Source organism: Telopea speciosissima, chromosome 2 (genome assembly GCF_018873765.1).
Source record: "Telopea speciosissima isolate NSW1024214 ecotype Mountain lineage chromosome 2, Tspe_v1, whole genome shotgun sequence".
Lineage (NCBI taxonomy): Eukaryota > Viridiplantae > Streptophyta > Magnoliopsida > Proteales > Proteaceae > Telopea > Telopea speciosissima.
This window is the reverse complement of record NC_057917.1, coordinates 52,650,728-52,668,953: the sequence shown is the minus strand read 5'-3', so window position 1 is coordinate 52,668,953 and position 18,226 is coordinate 52,650,728. Positions and strand designations below refer to the sequence as shown.

The 18,226-nt window shown below is 39.1% G+C and overlaps 1 protein-coding gene across 2 annotated transcripts in view; it reads right to left on the bottom strand.

The window, feature by feature from the left end:
- The window catches only part of LOC122650691, a 66,680-nt gene that overhangs the window by 2,509 nt on the left and 45,945 nt on the right, over window positions 1–18,226 (bottom strand). For both annotated transcript variants that reach the window (XM_043844086.1, XM_043844085.1), the window contains 2 exons: window positions 14,450–14,550; window positions 12,961–13,135 (listed from right to left, as the gene is read on the bottom strand). In XM_043844086.1, coding sequence (XP_043700021.1) covers window positions 12,961–13,135; window positions 14,450–14,550 — 276 coding nt within the window. The remainder of the gene's footprint in view (window positions 1–12,960; window positions 13,136–14,449; window positions 14,551–18,226) is intronic.

The window sequence follows — 18,226 nt, the reverse complement described above, 5'->3', positions numbered from 1 at the left end:
TTCTTCCTCGTGAGAATCAAGGTGTGATTGGTGGTGAATCCAATCTACACCTTGCAATGGGAAGCCCAGGTGATATTGCTCTTATTCTTGTCTTCATTAAGATCTGTCCATATTGTTCCTGCAAATCTGTTCAATTTTAGCTCCTGCAATATTCAGGACTATCTTCATTAGGGCTGCTAATTTGAAGGTGATATATGTTGCTGATCTAAATTCTGATTTCAGATCCTTTCAATGACTGTAGCCACTTCTTTAATCTGCTTTCAAATACTGATCCTGTTCAGTATTTCATACAGTCCTACTTCGAGTAGGATTGATCTTTATTAACTAGAACTCTGAATTCGACATACTGTTTACTGTTCCTTTTTTTTGTTTTTTGTCTAGTTAGGCCCCAAGGATAGTTGAACTCATGACCTCTTAATTTGAGGTGTTGATCCTTACCAACTAAGCTACCCCCTTGGGGTAAAAGAAGATAAAAACTTGATATCATACGTTGGTTTCTGTTAATTACTATAAATCTGTGAACTGAATTGTCATACGGTCCCTGCTTTGACAGATTTACCCCTATCCTAATGTCAGTAGTTATCCTTCATATCTTCAGAATTCAGATCCAGCCATTGGATCTTGCTGAAATTTTCAGCAAAGCTTATACTGTCTAAACCAGCCTCTCTGTGAAAGTAGGGGTAAGGCTGCGTACATTATGACCCTCCCCAGACCCCGCAGTGGCAGGAGCCTCGTGCACTGGGTACGCCCTTAATATTATACTGTTTAAAAGGGGAACTCGACCGGGCTGTCAGCCTGATCTGACCTACTGATTTTGTTTTATGTGTTTTCTCCCAAATCTGGTTATTTGTCACTCTGTTTCGGTCCTGTTTTGGTACTGGTCATTTTGATTATGTAACATTGTACGGATACAATGAAGACTGACAAGTTCATTATGCACAATATGCATCCAATTAGGCTTACGATTTTCATACCTTTTCACATTTGCAGATTTGCCGACAAGGTATCAGCAAGTTCAGGTTTGCTTCTGTGGCAAAACGAAGCATGTTCTAAAGGTTGAGTTCAACACCAACCCCCCCCCCCCCAAATAAAAAAAAAATTAAAAAATAAGAATCAATGCAAGGTAGAACACTAATGCAGTTTTTTCAGCAACTTGTAGCAGGCTCTATTGGGTTTTTTATCTGTGGGGCCTAATTCCTAAATAAAGCATTCTTAGGTTCAGGTTAAAAAGTGATTGTCTAAAGTTACAAGGGTTCGAACAGAGTTCAGGACATTGGAATATTTTTCGGAACTTTTATATGCAGGTGTATTTTCATTATTATTGTAAGTGGGCCCATGGGCCTCAGTCTTGGCTGCCTTTGGGTTATATGGGGTTTATTTCCTTTTAGTTCATTAAAATAGGGTTGTTTTTTGCCCTCTAGAACTTTCAGAAGTGACTCATCTGTTAATTAAAAGGTGAGGGAGGTTGTTTCTAGCTAGTAGTTTTATTTTTTGACTTAACAAGCAACTATAAGGGGTTGTACCCCAAGCACGAACTTGGGCTATAATAGGTGAATTTTTCCTCTCAATTGCAAGTTTCTATTTAGATTCACAGAAATTTACAGGTGGGACTCCTATACGAGATAACTTTGTTTCCTTGGTTTCCAATTCTTTCTTTTTCATATATATATATATATATATATATATATATATATATTTTCTTACTTTGTATTGTCTATTTCAATTGTCAGCAACTCCGTTCTAACCACACGATCAGCCATGATTCATCATTCATCATCATTTTCTCCAACAATGCTATCAAACCAATCAGAAACCACCATATTCGAACTCTAGTCAGCCCCAACTAAACCTAGGGCAAGATAGGAGGAGTCAGTTTGTTGATTGGCCTAGGACAGGGTGTAAGGGTCCAATAGCAGGCCCACCCAGATGATGAGCTGAGCATGAGGCTTCCTCAAGTAATAGGTATCTTCTATATATACTAGTTAGAAGGTCCTACCAGGCAAATTTGTAAGTTCTTCAGTTTACATGTATGTCCTGCAATTATGGGATCTGTTTTCCAGGAAAACTTTTACCATGATGTGTATACTTAAATATGCAATATAATAGCATATGTAAATACACATTATAAATAATTAAACACTCAACTGCTGTTATGAAGAACATAGGTTATATACAAATTCTTAGTAGATGCAACATATCACATTATACATATTCCAAACTATAGATCAAGGCAGAGCTGGTTGCCAATGAGAATCATACTTTGCTAACCAAGCTTGTGAAAGGGAGGGAAAAGCACCATGGAAAAAAAGTGTTTGACTTGCTGGAATCACAAGCTTTCAATGATACAGACAATTGGGAATCAGGTCCCGACTCTCCTGGCAAATGTAACTATGGAATTAAGCAGTATACTCGGTGTTTAACACTTTTTTATCCAGTCCTGCAGCTTGAATGGAGAAAGAATATAAAGGGGCACTCAGTCTCAAGTGAAAGTTAAAGCTATGCCTCAAATCCCTCATTAGGAATTATTGCAACCCTCTGCCACTGTTTATGCCGGTGCCTCTGCATCCCGTGCTTCTTCAACAGAGAAAGGCAGATTGTTTGATTTTATGGTTCCTACAGGAGCTACATTGCCACAAACTTCTTTTTCTGCAGCATTGCTTCTATGATCTTAGGAGCACTGGCCGTCATGGCCCAAATGAAAGTTAAAAGACCTCTAGCTCAAAGTTCAAATGATGCTGCCTAAGCTTGCTGCTGTGAAGGATGGAAAGCTCGCTGTTACGAATGAGAAAGAAAAGAACTGCCATTGTTACCAGAGCTGCCAATTATGAATCTATGTTTTTCAACCTCCAACCACCATGATAATGCAGCTGCCACCTCTTTCTGGTGTGCCAAGCTACACTCAATTTTAGGTTCAGAACTACAAAAAACTATTGCAGCCATTATTCTTCAATTCAACTTCATAAAACACCACTTTTGCACAACTCTCTGTCCCTAACCATCCCTTTTATCAGCCACCATCCTACCAAAACCCAAACTCTGAATTGTAATTTTCAGCCAGGCCTGCCAAGCCCAACAAAACCTTCCTGGTTAACTGGAACTAATTACGCTTGGCCCAGAAGCCCAATTATTAATTGGGCTGAGCTCAGGGATAGGCTCTGGACCCAATAGGTTAGTGCACTCCCTTAATTCCAATCGCATCCTAAACCCACCCAATGTCTAATTAACATATTTTAGGAAAAAAACGTGAGACCCAAATCATCTTCCTCAACTCGTCTCTCCTCAACCTCACCCCCACCCCTGCCGCCGGCGCAATGCATCTCCCCACCCCTGCTCATGCTCCGTCCCCTCAAGGTTTGCATTTTTTAAAGAAAACCTTAAAAACACTGTAGGTGGCGATGAAGAACAATTTAGAATGCATCAAAGCAGAAGTACCAGTAGCAAGCTTTTCATTTGTTTCACTTTGAGGCCCACTTTATCTTCTGCTTCATCTATGAAGATTTCCCCCAAATCCATCCTCAGCCTGGCTCGTACCTACAAGTTAAGAGAATTCACGCTGTCCCTCTCTTCGTATCTAAGTCGAAGGCTAGGAAGCACTGGCAGCATGAAGGGTGGGCAGGCCTCGTCCATGTTCCCCACGGGAAACAAGAAGAGATGTTCTGATGCAGGGAGAAATTGGCTCCCAAGGTTCTTTTCCAGAACCTGGTCTATATGTTGGTCCAAGACTAGCACCAAGCCAAGCCTATACCTTGCGGCTAGGCTGGCAAAGACCTGGCCATGCTGAGTTTATTTTATTAGGTTCTTTTTTTGGTCCACTTGGGTCCATTATTTTGGTATCAGAGAATGACTAAACAAGAGAATAACCTTGATTCAAATCCCTTCATATTCAAGATAAGAGTTCGACTGCCTAATGGAAGAACAGCCTTGTTGGTTATTGGTGAACGATGGTGTGAGCCGTGTGACAACACCATTTCACAATCCATTGTGAATATGTTGTCTCCGACAGGGGAGATAGTCATCGAGCCTCCCAATCAAGTGATCATTGAATTTGAAATGACCTCATACTATGACAACCTCAATGCCGAATCTTTCCAAGTTCAAAGAGAATTATCAGAGTTGGTTGTGATTGCCTAGAACAGTGAAAGGGTGAGATTGATCCGATTGACAATATTTATATCCTAAGACCCTTGCATCTATACGCAAGACTCAAGTCCTGAGAGGATTAAAGCCACTAATGACCACACCAACCGTGCAACCACAGGAAGAACCGATTGGATCAACACAAAAAGAAGAAACAGTGATTGAAGCATCATCAACGACAGTTGAATAGATCGAAGATTCTACTAAGACAGCATACGTTGAAGAAATTCAAGTGCACAAAACAGAAGAAATTCAAGAAGAAGACCAAGCCGAAACAGCAGATGAGAACGTGATCGGATATATTCAACACTTCCATTGAAACAAAGATTGCTGATGCAGATCCGATTTCTACGGATACTTTTTCCACTATTTAGACAAAGAATAGTGAAATAGTTTCTGAAGAATATGTGGTTACTTCCTTCATAACTGAGATTGAACCAGAGGTGGAGATAGAGAATATTGATTTTATTTTTCCGCCCAACTGCTTTGACGAACGTGAACCACAATTGCACAACTACATCCCCGACTTCAGAGAGCTGCCAGTGCATTGTTTTGGATTAAAGTCTGATCTCCATCACACCAAGCTGATCTCTTCCTTGACCAAAACTTGAGGTCGAGTTTTTCTAAGGGGAGAATTGATGCAGGGAGAAATTGGCTCACAAGGTTCTTTTCCAGAACCTGGTCCATATGTTGGTCCAAGACTAGCACCAAGCCAAGCCTATACCTTGTGGATAGGCTAGCTAGGACCTGGCCTTGCTGAGTTTATTTTATTTGGTTCTTTTTTTGGTCCACTTGGGTCCATTATTTTGGAACAGCTGCTGGAGAAGACATTTGGTATTCTTAGTGTGTCTTTTAGAATTCCAAGAGTTAGATAATTTTCTTGGTTTATGTTTCCTATGTATTGGGGGTGGGGTTCAATGTATTGGGTTTTGTTTTCTATGCATTGGAGATAAATGTATTAGAACTCCTTTTCTTGTTTGGAGTTCTAAGAGTGCATTTAATACTTTTTTATGTAACCAAGAGGCCACAACAGCCTCTTCTTCTCCCCCCCCCCCCCCTCCTATATAATGAAATTCATGGGTTGCTGTTACAACATCCAGAACATTGTGAAAAAAAATCCTCTCAAGAAACCCTTGTGAGACACAAGTGCTGTGGGACTCCTACAAATTGGCCTAGGTGGAACTCCTATGGCTGGGCAACTAGTGGGACTCTAGGGCTCCGTATGGTAACGTTCTTTTTTAGTGTTTTTGGTGTTTTTCCGCTTTTTTGGAACAGAAACACGCTAAAAACTGTATGGCAAGTCTAGTTCGCTTTTTTTTTTTTAAACGAACCGGGCACTTGGCACACTTTTAGCACACATTTGGAAAACACCAAATTGGTGTTTCTCACCTGAGAGAAGCACTTCTTCAGATTTTCGGAGAAACATGTGCCCACTTAAGTTAACGAAGGGAAATACTGGTATTTGTCTGAAAAAGATAACATTTGGTGAAATCCTGAAATGTATCCTAAACTCTCACAACTCTCATCTTCTTCGCGCTCTACCGCTGCTCCTCCCAATCGACCTGCTGCAACTCGATCGACCTACAACCCTCCCAGTGATCGACCTACTCTCATCTTGTTCGCGCTTGACCTGCTCTCAAAAACTTGCATCTCTGCAACTCACAATCCCAATCATAACAGCAATGGCTGAGCTCTAAAACCCTAATGAGATGCCTAGAGTTATTACCTTCCTCTCGTCTCTGCTTCAGAGAGTGGCCGAGTTGAATGACATGAACTGGCGGTTGGAGCAGCAGAAGATCTCCGTCTTCCACGGCCTCACCCAACCCACTATCTCAATACAGAGCTACCCAGAAAGGATCTCCAAGTACGCCAATTGCAGCCCGTCTTGCTTCGTTGTCGCTTATGTTTATCTAGATCGGTTTTCATAGAAGCAACCCTTGTTGCCCATCAATTCATTCAATGTTCATTGATTGCTCATCACCAGTGTCATGGTCGCTGCCAAATTCATGGATCACATGTGAGTTAATTTTTTTTTTTAATTCTTCGATCATTCACATCGTTTTATTTTTCTTTTTCTGGGTTTTTGGAGTTGCTTAAAGGTTTTCTTTTTCTGCAGTAATTGGATTGAATTTTGATGGGCTTCTCTTTCTTTCTTTTTTCTTGTAGTTTTCTACATCTGGGTTTGGTTTCTTCTGCTCTGTTTAGCTGCAGTTGACGTTTTCTTTTTTCTTTCTTTCTTCTTTTTAGTTCCAGTCTCTCTGAATTTAAATCTATCTTGTGTTCGCGTGAAATTCCAGTTTTGAGAGAAGATTTGACGATTTGATCTCCCAATTTTTTTTAGTCTCTCTGTTCTTCACTTCTTCTATAATGGAGCCAGCTTCTGACCTGAATCCCCTATAATCATCTAAGATGTACTGGAGTAAATCCGGCGGATGTTAGCAATACGGTTTTGGAAACAACCACTGCCCAAAGAGAAAAAGGAAGACAGCCCTGAGCATAGATTTGAAGAGAATAGAGGGCTTCTATCTACTTCAATATTAGACAGACAACTCACAACAGATGAGGACAGAGCTAGAGAGGAGATTCAGGACTACAATTGCGGGAAATGAGACAGACAAGATGATGACTCCAGTCAGCCATTAGCCATCAAGCTTCTTGTTCATCTAAATTATGAATTAACTTAGAATGCTTTGTTAAGCCAATGACACTGAAATTTGTTAGATCTGTTCTCATGTTTGAACCGATTGCTCTTCTTCGGACTTGCGTAAATGTAGTACCGAAAATGTTAATGCTTTGTTAAGCCAATGGCAATGAAATTTGTGGGAAAAAAAATGCTGCATGAGTTCTTTTTTTGTATTTTTTTTCCTATTGCCTTATTTTTCTACCCAAGTGAACTCACATTTAGAAGCTCTTTTTCGTTATTTTCTGATCATCATGGCTTTTGTGGTTTTTTTATTCAATAACCAGAGAATGGAATGGAAAAAATAATCTCTTTATTATTGTTGACCAGATGAAAATATCAGCTTGTACAAATAATATACTTAAAAATGTCCAGTTCATTACTATATTGATTTGGTTCAGTTTTTTTTAACCAAAAAAAGAAGATTCTATTAAGTGCGACCCATTACTACAAAAAATTTGCTTTATTTGCTTAAAAAGCCCATAAGTATAAAAGCCATGGTGTAGGTGACAATTATATAATTTTTGGTAAACAACAGAAACAATTCTGTTAAGTGCGACCCATACAGATTTCTGTTTCTTCTAAGTTTTAGAAACGTTTTTTTTAGGGTTACCATACAGCATTTCAGGACCCAAAAATGCTCAAAAAGCACAGAAACACAAAAAAGTATGCTGGACCCAAAAACACTATAAAAAAAAAACAGAAGCATTACCATACAGAGCCTAGGCTGCCACCTATCTATCTTCATTCTCTTCCAGATTCGATCTTGGCTTGCTTACCCATTTGGGTTTGCATCATATTCAACATTTGAGAACTCGAGCCCTTATCACCGAAGAAGATGCAAACGAGATTGACGCGAAGAGGAGAAGCAAGTTTCAGGAAAACAGAGCAGACCCAAGAGGGGATTCAGCAGCAGCACCACCACAACCAAGAATGCTTGCCTCACAGGAATCAGAGCAGACCCAATGGTTTGTCGAATCAGAATTGGTAACGAAGAATGTAGGTCGGTGCTGGTCGCGGAGATGGGGGATTTGCAGACGGCTCGAGGTAGGTGAGGCAAGGTGAGTGCTGGTCAAAATTGGCAGAAATACGAAGAGAGGTCGAGGTTGCGAACAGTGAGACGTGCGGCAATTTAGATGAATTAGATGGCTTCCAACAGAATGAGGAGTTCGACTGATCTGGCAAATCAACCAGTTAACAGGGGCTCGCAGTGGACTTTCGGACTATCGGAGGGCAAAAATAGAGCAGCACTTCAGAGGAAGCAGTGGCCAAACAGGAGAACAGAGGCACCAACAGTGGTTCTAGGACGGTGAATGTTGGTGATGGTGATGACGGTGGTGCTGATTTTTTTTAACAGACTGATGTGGGAAGTCACAGGAGTAGGCAGCGATGCGCAGTGATAGGGAGTTGCAGCGGGTTTGTCGGATAGACACGAGGTTCGTACCATGGGGGATCGACATGATGCCTGAGGGCCACGGGACCGGGGTCGACACATGGCAGTGGTGTTGTAGATTACAGAATAGTTTGCAAGTGGTGAGATTCTCCAAAAACAGGGGCATGTCGTCAAGGAAGGTAACGAGGTAAGTTCCTTTACATTAAAGGGTAAACTGATCAATTAGAATTTTAGGTCCTAGTCATGTCAACACTTAACTGTGGACGGCTAAAAGAGTGGGCCAGACTTCAATTAATTTTCTAAAGCAAGGGAATTCCAAGTAATTACATCGTGGGGGCATGGGTTGTATTTAGGGTATCGTACAGGGAAGGTACACGTAATTTACTCAACATATTTTTATCATAATAGATAAATTTTAAATTAATGTTTTTTATTTAGTTTATATTTTACTCCGCTAAACGCGAGAGCCTTGTGCACTGGGTACGGCCTTTTTTATATTTTACTCCGCTTTAGGCCATTCCACACGCAGCCTAGCAGAGGCATGGTTATCTAAAGTGGATACTTAAGCAGGTCAGGTGGACTCTCCCCATTATAAATGGGCTGAGCATGGGCATGCGGGGGTGTCAAAACCAAACCGAAACAGTTTACCGAAACCGAACCGAACCGTTTAAACCGAAAACAGCAGACGTTTAGTTAAATGGTCCGGTCATGGTTTTAGAAATGACACTGTTTATTTAATCGGTTCGGTTTAGACCGACTAATCCAACGGTTTCAAACCATGTAATCCACTTAAAACCGACTATAACCAAACCGTCTAACCGTTTAAAAACCTCAGTTTCAGGGGAGCTATTGATTCATATTGTTATGTGCTTCTGGATCTCTGTATTTTGAAGCTCTAACCATGGCTTCTGTTGTTCCTATTTCATTCTTAATTTTATGTGTCTTCCCTAATGGTTATGTGCACTGCCAAAGGCCCCCAATTGTGAACGTTGGTGTGGTCCTTACACTTGATTCTGTCATCGGTAGAGCCGCAAAAGGCGCCATGGAAGCTGCAGCTGCCGATATCAATGGGGATCCAACCATTCTTAATTTTTATCTTCTTGTTGCCCCCAATTTATAGAGACCTGGTGGATGTTCTTTCAAACAACTTCGTTTTTGTTGTTATCTTAGTTAATCTCTAAACTAAGTTTTAAGATTCAAAATTTTTTTTTTCCTGTCCAAAAATTAGAATCATAAATTTTATCTCAGGTGTTCTAATGTATAAATATTATAGGTTCTAGGAAAGTTGTGGATTTTAAAGAAGCTATCAGGAAATAGGGAGATTACAAGAGATGCACTAGGTGGAATTTCTGATTGGAAAGATTAATAGAAAGTCCATTTTCTATTAAAAAATGCAGCAGGTAACCAGTGCAAATTAGATTTAGTATTATGAAACCATTTAGTAACCATCTAACCGAAACCGTGTAAAACCGTTTAAAAACCATTTACCAAACGGTTCAGGCTTTTGATTATGAGACCGTTTAACTAAACGGTCTGGTTACGATTTCTACCCTCAAGCAGCCAAAATGAACCGAACTGAACCGAACCAAACCGTTTAACCAAAACCGGCCTGTTTAACCCCCTTCATGCCTACCCCTCCATATTTAATAATTAGGTCTGTCCACACTCCAGACTGGCCATATAGGTCAAATCCCCCCAATCCAATCTGCTCAAATCCATTCAGTTGCGTACTTCTAAAACTAATAGCAGCGATTGTCTCTCTATTTCTCCCAGTAAATAGTTTCCCTATAAATGAACCAAAATCGTCATGGGGAAACCTCATCCTACCTCAGTCTTTGGAGTACAATGTGTTGACTGTTGACTAATCAATGCCCATATAAGTTCAATAAGAAAGTATAAATATAAAATTACGATAATTTTCCAAAAGAAAGTCATTATGATATTTCAAAAATTCTATAGGATATATACCTTTATTAAGGTACTAATCTTTTACTTTTAAAAACAATTAAGGTTTCTGTGTAAAATTTGCCATTGTGGGAAGATCGCAACAAATAAAGCAAAGTTATAACAGAATAAAGAAGAAAAAAAAAAAAACAGGTAAAAGAAAGAATATTCTTATTATTCCCCACAAGATGGGGGACACCACATGTATGGGTCAAATGGTGTCATTTACACTATAAAGTATCAGATTACCAGTACAACCAACAAGTTCATTTTCCTTGTCTCTATGTTAAAATAGATAGGTAGTCAATAATATGTAGGATATTTGTCAATACTCCAAACCTGATCGATGATGTCGTTCAAAACAATTGATGCAACTGAAAGAGAAACACAATCTACTGAATTTTCTTCTTTCAACATACTGATTTTCTAAGCTGTCACAGTTTATGGGAAATGTGAGATCAACCATATGTATGTGACCACTTAACCTTCCCAATTACAGAAAAATTAGTTACACAAACTAAATGACGTAAAAGTGACCTTAGTGTTTTCCTGGGAGGGTTTCCAACACCAACACCAACAGTTTGATGCAGGAGCACTTCCATGGACCGGCCTAAACCCATTTGGGAGCCCAGATGGAGATGAACCAGGCCCAGTACAATTTTTTAATTAATTAACTAATTAATTTAGATTTTTATTACTTGGATTTATCTTGTAATCTTCTGTTTTAGTTTAATAGGCTAAGTAATTGTAGAGTTTGATTTTTTTTTTTTGTTTCATTTTTAGAGTTTGAATAGTCGTTTTATTTAATTTTTATTGTACCTGTGTGGTGTGCCTGCAAGGTTGTTATTTTTATTTTTCTATATTTGTATCCAATGATACCAAAGACAGTTTTTGAATGAGAAATTTTGGATTTGTTTGATGTTACCTGTGTGGTGCACCTGCAAGATCATGTGACCTCTCTCTCTCTCCCTCTCCATTCGATCTGTTGCTTCCTCCTTTCCTTCTATTCTTTTCCTCCCTGTTTCTTCTTCTATTCCCTGTTCTGTGTAATGGTACTGACAGCCCTGAAATTGGAATTCAAACTCCCTGATACCCAATCAGTTGGGGACTGAAATTTTGAAGGTTAGATCATCTCCCTAGGACGATCTAAATCCTAAGTTCCCATCCCACAGTTCCTGCTAACCTGTAAGCAATAAACTTGCAACCAGATTCAGATCTGAGTTCTTCCGCCAGACCAAGGTGCAGAAATAAAAACTATTTATTTCCTTGACCTTGGGTCCTGCAGTTGATCATATTCAAGGGGTTTGTAGCTGCAAATCTACATCTGAAATTTCAGGTCGAACTGAGATCTATTGAGAGGGTTCTCTCATTTGATTCAAGGCTGGTTCTGTGCGTATTGGTTGAATGTCGTGAGGTAGGAGATGAATTGGTGATGGGGTTTTAAATGACACCATCTTTCTTCCTTTCCCATCTTACTTAATCCTCTTTTGTCCATATTTTATGAACCCTTCCAAGTTTGTCCTCTTACAATAAATCCTAATTCCCTTCTTATCCCAACACCTAGTTAACTACCAAGCTGTCCGTTAATATTCTGATTGTTTACAGCTTTGTCACTTCCCTTTAAAACGCTGAAATATTTACAAGATTGGCATTATCTTCCTACTATTGGCTATTGTTCGTTTGAGTGGGCCCATAAGCGATCCGAACCGGGTTTTCAAACCCCGGATTGCATCACAGTTGTTTGGGACGTTGGGCCATGTGGAACTGTTTGGTGGGACCTAAGCTCTATAGATCCATGTCATTATCTAGTCATGGGTTAATTTCAAAACAATTTAACTTCTCCATTTGTTAATAAAATGTCTTGAGAATAGTTTGAAAAAGAAATCTGTTTGAAGAACAGGAACACATTGACAAAGATAATGGGGTGGTCTCATACACGGTGAGGCATATGATTAAGATATCTCCCACACTGTCCAACTAGGGACCTTCTTTCCTCCCTCCCCCGCACCTCCTTTAAGTCTCTAATCAATTTTTATATAAATAAAACTATAAGCTAAAAAAGAGCTACCAAGTGCACGAGGCCCCTGCTACAGCAGGGTCTGGGAAGGGGAATGTACGCAGCCTTACCCCCTGCTTCGCAGAAGAGGCTGTTTCCAAGTTTTGACCCGCAGCCAATAGGTTTCACTGGCACAACTTAACCATTGCACCAAGGCTCGGCCACTAAAACTATAAGCTGGTGAGTTATAACATATCAACATTTGTGTACAAGATAATTTAGGTTGAACTGTTACTTTCTCAGCCTACACTTGTTCATATATGTTAGTTATATCTGCTTACTTCAAGGCTAAGAATAGCTTTGAACCCAAAATTCAATACTGTATAAAATTTACCAATTGCAGTTATAATAATAAAAATATAAAAATAAAACTTCAACTAACTAGAAATAGAAAAACTAATATAAATTTAATTCTAGCATAAAATAAATCTTTTTTAAGTATTTTGTTGGCGAAAGTGGGTAACATTCTAATATAAATTTATCAGGGGGAAAGACAGGGATGTAACTCTATTGTTGGCTAGTGATGTAAAAGTCAATAGGGGCATTTTGTGACTATTATAGGCATAGTTTAAGACTTTAAGTGAAACAATGAAAACTTTGGCCTATTTGAATTACATGCCCTTTCTTTCCCACAGAAGTTAAAAAATTCCATGTCAAATTATAATATGAATTTATTTCTCAACAGTACCATTGAAGTGCACATATAACAGAATTTATGAGTGAATGTAAGAAAAGGATGTATAAACTTACAAAAGTTGTTCAACACAAGCTTTTCAAATAGCTCAGGATGCATCATGTCCTGCGCTGAAATCAGAGGATTAAGCCAAGACAAGACATAAGGAGGGTGGCATGAAAGTGGGTAAGCAGCGGCTAATAATGCCCCCAAGGGAACAACAGGAACACTAAGAGCTTGTGCAGGGTCCGCCTACATGACAAAGTGAATTACCATCATTCTCCAATCAAATCTGTTAAAAAATTATTTATCCACCCGTGTCCCCCTTTGGATAGTCCGCCGTGTTAGAGCTCCTGTATAATATACACATTGTTTCCTCCCTTTCCTATAAGGTCGGTCTTTTAGAGGAAGCGGTTTCAACATGGTATCAGAGCAGGCAGGGGTCACGGTATCGAGTCCCCCTGGGAGCCGGCAGGTGTTAAAAAATTATTTATCCACCCGTGTCCCCCTTTGGATAGTCCGCCGTGTTAGAGCGCCTGTATGATATACACATTGTTTCCTCCCTTTCCTATAAGGTCGGCCTTTTAGAGGAAGCGGTTCCAACAAAATCTTATTCAGGTTACAGGTATACAATTGTCACATTCGAACATAGTTGTCACGTCGTCACGGTGATCCAAGTCGGTGGAGGAGTGTCATGTCAATATATCAATATGTCGCCCGCCATGGCGATCATATCGACCATGTTTTATTTTTTATTTTCTCTATTTTTAATGTCATTTAGTATGCTATAATATATACCCTATAACATCAAAAATTAACATGGAAGTGTACTACTAATCTACTATGATTTAATTCATGAAAGTGTAATATCCATTAGTGTATATGAAATCATGGATTATCAAATAATTGATCGCAATAGTCTTGCTGATAATAAAGTTGAAAAATCATGAGAGTTGAGATATGATTCATATGAATGTGACTACAAAAGTAACAAAACAAAAAAACAATTACAAGATCGTAATTTATATTGAGTGAATAAAGCTAATAAACAACCCATCTAAAAAAAAAAAAAATTTGCTGATGTGAATATGTGATTGTGTAATAGTCAATAGTGTATTAGTATTTTCTATTTGATGTTTTTTTAACTTTTTTTTATGTTAAGAAAAAGCATTAAAATAAAAAATGGTTAAAAAAAATTATTGGTAAAAAATTATGTTTTATAATTTGAAACAACCATGTCGCCCGATATGGCCATATGGCGTCCATGGCAGCGCCATGATGACGACATAGAGGCCATATCGGTCGATATTCTTACATCATCCATATCGGTGGTCGATATGCCCACTTCTCCAGTGATATGATGCCATGGCGTTGATATGGCGACGCCATGACAACTATGCATTCGTTCGAATGAAAGCATAGTTGTCATCTAGGCACATGGTTGTCACAGCGTCTAGGCGATCAAGGTATCCTTCCAGCAAAGGGCGCTTGGACACCTAGGTGAACCTTACAACTATGAATGAAAGGGAGCTATAATCTATAATTTGATGTTCCATTTCCACTTACAAGGGGTAACAGCAACTTAAGTAACGAATTTGAAGTAGTGTAGTCGAGTGATGATGCCAATGTAACAACTGCAGCCAATCCAGAGTCTCTACCTTCGAAACCTTATATAATGAATGCACATTACATAATAGTTTATAGTGAAATTGAAACACCAAATCAAACAATCCAGCACATAGTTAATATCAAGTCATTATCAGAAACTGTAGTACCGCTAACTGCATACAAACTTTGAGTAAAATACAAGCCAAAAAAGAATAAACTGGATAAGAAAAGAACTCATCACCACAAAATCTACCCAACAATAGATACTGAGTATTAGACTGTAAAGGCACCAAACACTTTAAAAATGGAATACATAAAGATTGACAACACATGTGCCTTGACAAAGGTTCATACCAAGTTGAATATTCGATTGCAATGCCATCAGCCAAAAACTTTAAATAACTAAAATACATCAAGATCAACAAACCTCTGCACAGAATTACACGCGATGTATCTAGTAATCAAGAAAGCATGACTAGGAGAATAACATCAAATATGATTGCGTCTTAAGAACCTAAAGGACTATGACAGTAGGGCCTGAGAATTGGAACCAGAGAAACAGCAGAAATTTCTTTCTTTCTTTGGGAAGTGGTTTGGGGGGGCATGGGCAGGGGTCGGAGGGATTGGTTGAACAGTGAACGAAGGGAGATGAGACCAAAAAAGGCCTGCAGAAGCTCTAGGAGCCTGTTAGACAAAAGGAAGACAATAAAGTTTCCACAAATTTATGTACTGGCAAATTAGAAAGTGTCTCTCACAGAAGTATTACTAATAACAATAACCCTGTCTGCATGATGTAGATCCAAGCCTCCTCGAGTTAAGGGATTTAATTAGGTGTCTTTTATTTTAAGTTATTAGGGGTAGATAGGTCTTTCAACCCTTTTAAATTTTAAGTTGTTTTAATTAGGTCCACCCCTCCACGATTTAGTGAGGGAGTGTTTTGTTTAGATTAGGATTTGGCCTACGGCCTTCTATTATTAATATTGAAATCATGGGAGGCTCCCCCACAGTTTAATTTTTTAAAAAAATATTTGTTTTGCTGCTGCCATTGCTGCTGCTATTGAGCTCTACATCAGTGAGTAATATCAAGGTTGCCTTGTGAGTAACATCAAGGTGAAGGGCTGGTGGATCTCCAGTGACTCCTTGCATCTTGTAGATCGGGAGGTCCTCTTTTAGTTCTTCTCAAGATGTTGTTGCTGCAGATCTGCAAATCAGTAAGTGATTTACAGTTTTTGTAATTAACCTTCTTCTTTTAGTCCTCCAACCAAGCCACACCTATCCTAATTGATCCCCATTGTTTTCCTCCATTAAAAACCCATTGATCCCCATAAACCTTAATTCTTCTAAAATCTGTCCAGCACCATTCCCTCATTAGAACACCACCAAAATTGGACCACAGCTCCTTCTCCTCATCCCTTACACTCGATCTGAACCATAGGGCCATTCTCCCTTCAAAAACCCTAATTCCCCTCAACCCTATTAAAACCCTAACTACTGCCTAGACCTATCTAGCCATCCAAAACCATTCAAAACACAGCCAAACATCCCCATCACTGCCTAGAACACTCGACCCAAAGCCCTCTCCAAAAATCCAATCCTAAACCCTGATTTCATCCCTTTTTCCTAATTTCCAAAGACCAAAACCCTAACCCTAATTTCTGAAATTTTAATTTTAATTCAAACCTTGTTCAAACCTACACTATTAGCTTCTCCTAGACCTGCCTATTAAAACCATATAAGATTTAACCCATTCTCATAAACCTAACCCTAGAATTGCCCTAATTTACATCAATTCTGCTCCATCGAGTTAGCCATTCAGCAGGTCCTGGTTATCTGGCTCCTAGTAGGTCTCCTACCTATCTAGGACTACATTACTGCATTTACAAATACTACAATTGCTAGTGCATAAAAAACACAATTGGCAAATCCAGAATGTTTGAAATTTCAAGCAAAACGTGTCAAAATTGGCACATTATTTCTGTTTCCCTCAAATCAAAATCTGCCAAAAATGGCAACATTTTGAGCCAAATTAATCAAAATCAGAAAACATATACTCTTTCCTCAGCAGTCCAAGTCAAACCCCAGGAAAATTTTAAAAAACAAATGTAAGCCATCTGGAAGAAAATTCTTAGATGTTGCTATGAGGAATTTTTGAAGGTATCACACACAGTTCACTCTAGTTTTTTTCTTTTCTAAGCTGCAATTAAATTTTACAAGGTCAACAAACCTTCCTCCAAGGGATAACTCAATTCAGCCTTGCTCCTTACTAAAAGAATTTTGGTAGCAATTTAGCACTAGTCAACTGATATTCTTTTTTATTTAAATGCATTTAGGTCAAGAACTCAATCCATTTAGTGATCTAGATGGGCACAACCAATGTATATGAACATTACCCTTAAGCAGTATTTGGGTTGATAGAACCTAAAAACCTCCAAATATCCATCTCAAGGCTAAACTCAAAAACAGTGATTAAGATTATTCTCAACTCCCAACTCAACTAGGCCTTTCCCAACTTGATGAAGTGGATCTTTTAACTTAAATCCGAAAGAAAGAAGAAAACCTAACAGGCTTTAGTGGCCAACGACTTAACAGAAGCTGAGCTTCTTTAAGTCCTGCTGAAATGGGCCCTCAATCACATTAGTGGGTTTAGCCCACGTCGCAGGTTTAATTTTAGTTATTTTTTCTTTTATTTCTACGTTGTTTTGTTGCACTTACAGACTCAGTACCTAGAATCATGTCACACCCAGGCCCTATTCATAAGGGCCAAGTGTGACTGGATGTCTCTAACATCCAACCAATCCCCAAGGATCGCAAATGCAATACCCTATTTACAACAATTATCACAATACAGAATTTAAACGCAACGGAAGCAATTTAAATAATAGAAATAATGGCAATAATAGAAAAGACTAGTGATAATGCATTTATATATATTAAGTGAAGTTTGAGTTACACTGATAGATTCACACAGTAACTCAAAACAAAAAGATACAAAATCTATATAAAGCTAAGTATACAAAAGTGTTTTATAAACAAAAGAGTGGGGAGATAGCCTAGTCTGCCAGGTACTTCAGGAGAATGCACAATCATCACACGACCACGAGACATCGTGCTCCACAAACAGCGGAGTATCAACTCCATGAACAGTAGGAGGGTCCTGAGCGGATGAAGCTCCCACAGATACACTAGCGGCAGTAGAAGTATTATCATCTGAAAAATAAGGATATCCACAGGGGTGAGCTCCACTGAGCCCAGCAAAGGAAACACACAAACATATGTAGATAGTCCATGATGAATGACCTAAGTTAAGCATGCTCCTAACATGGATACTAGGTCTCATGGAGTATAAGTACTACTGTAGTAGATATGATAACCTCGGTCCCGGAAACACATAACCAAACATCGATCACCCGAGTGATACCATTCTACTACGGTAGAGACCCGACAGCTCAGGCATTACACATCTGACGCTAACGAACCCCCAATGACCAACCCTACTGTTTATTCCCACTCCTGCAATATTCTTCGGATATGGGACAGTGAATGGCATTCCAGAATCATCCCTTCGGACCTACCACGGGTTATCCAACACCTCTCCCTTGTTGGTAAGGGCTGTAGTACTAGATTCATGCCAATCCTAACCATATGCATTTCTAATATGATGGCAATATGCATTCATAAGAGTAATACAGTAAGTTGCCCAGTAACATCATCATAAACCAAGTAATTCCAAGATCA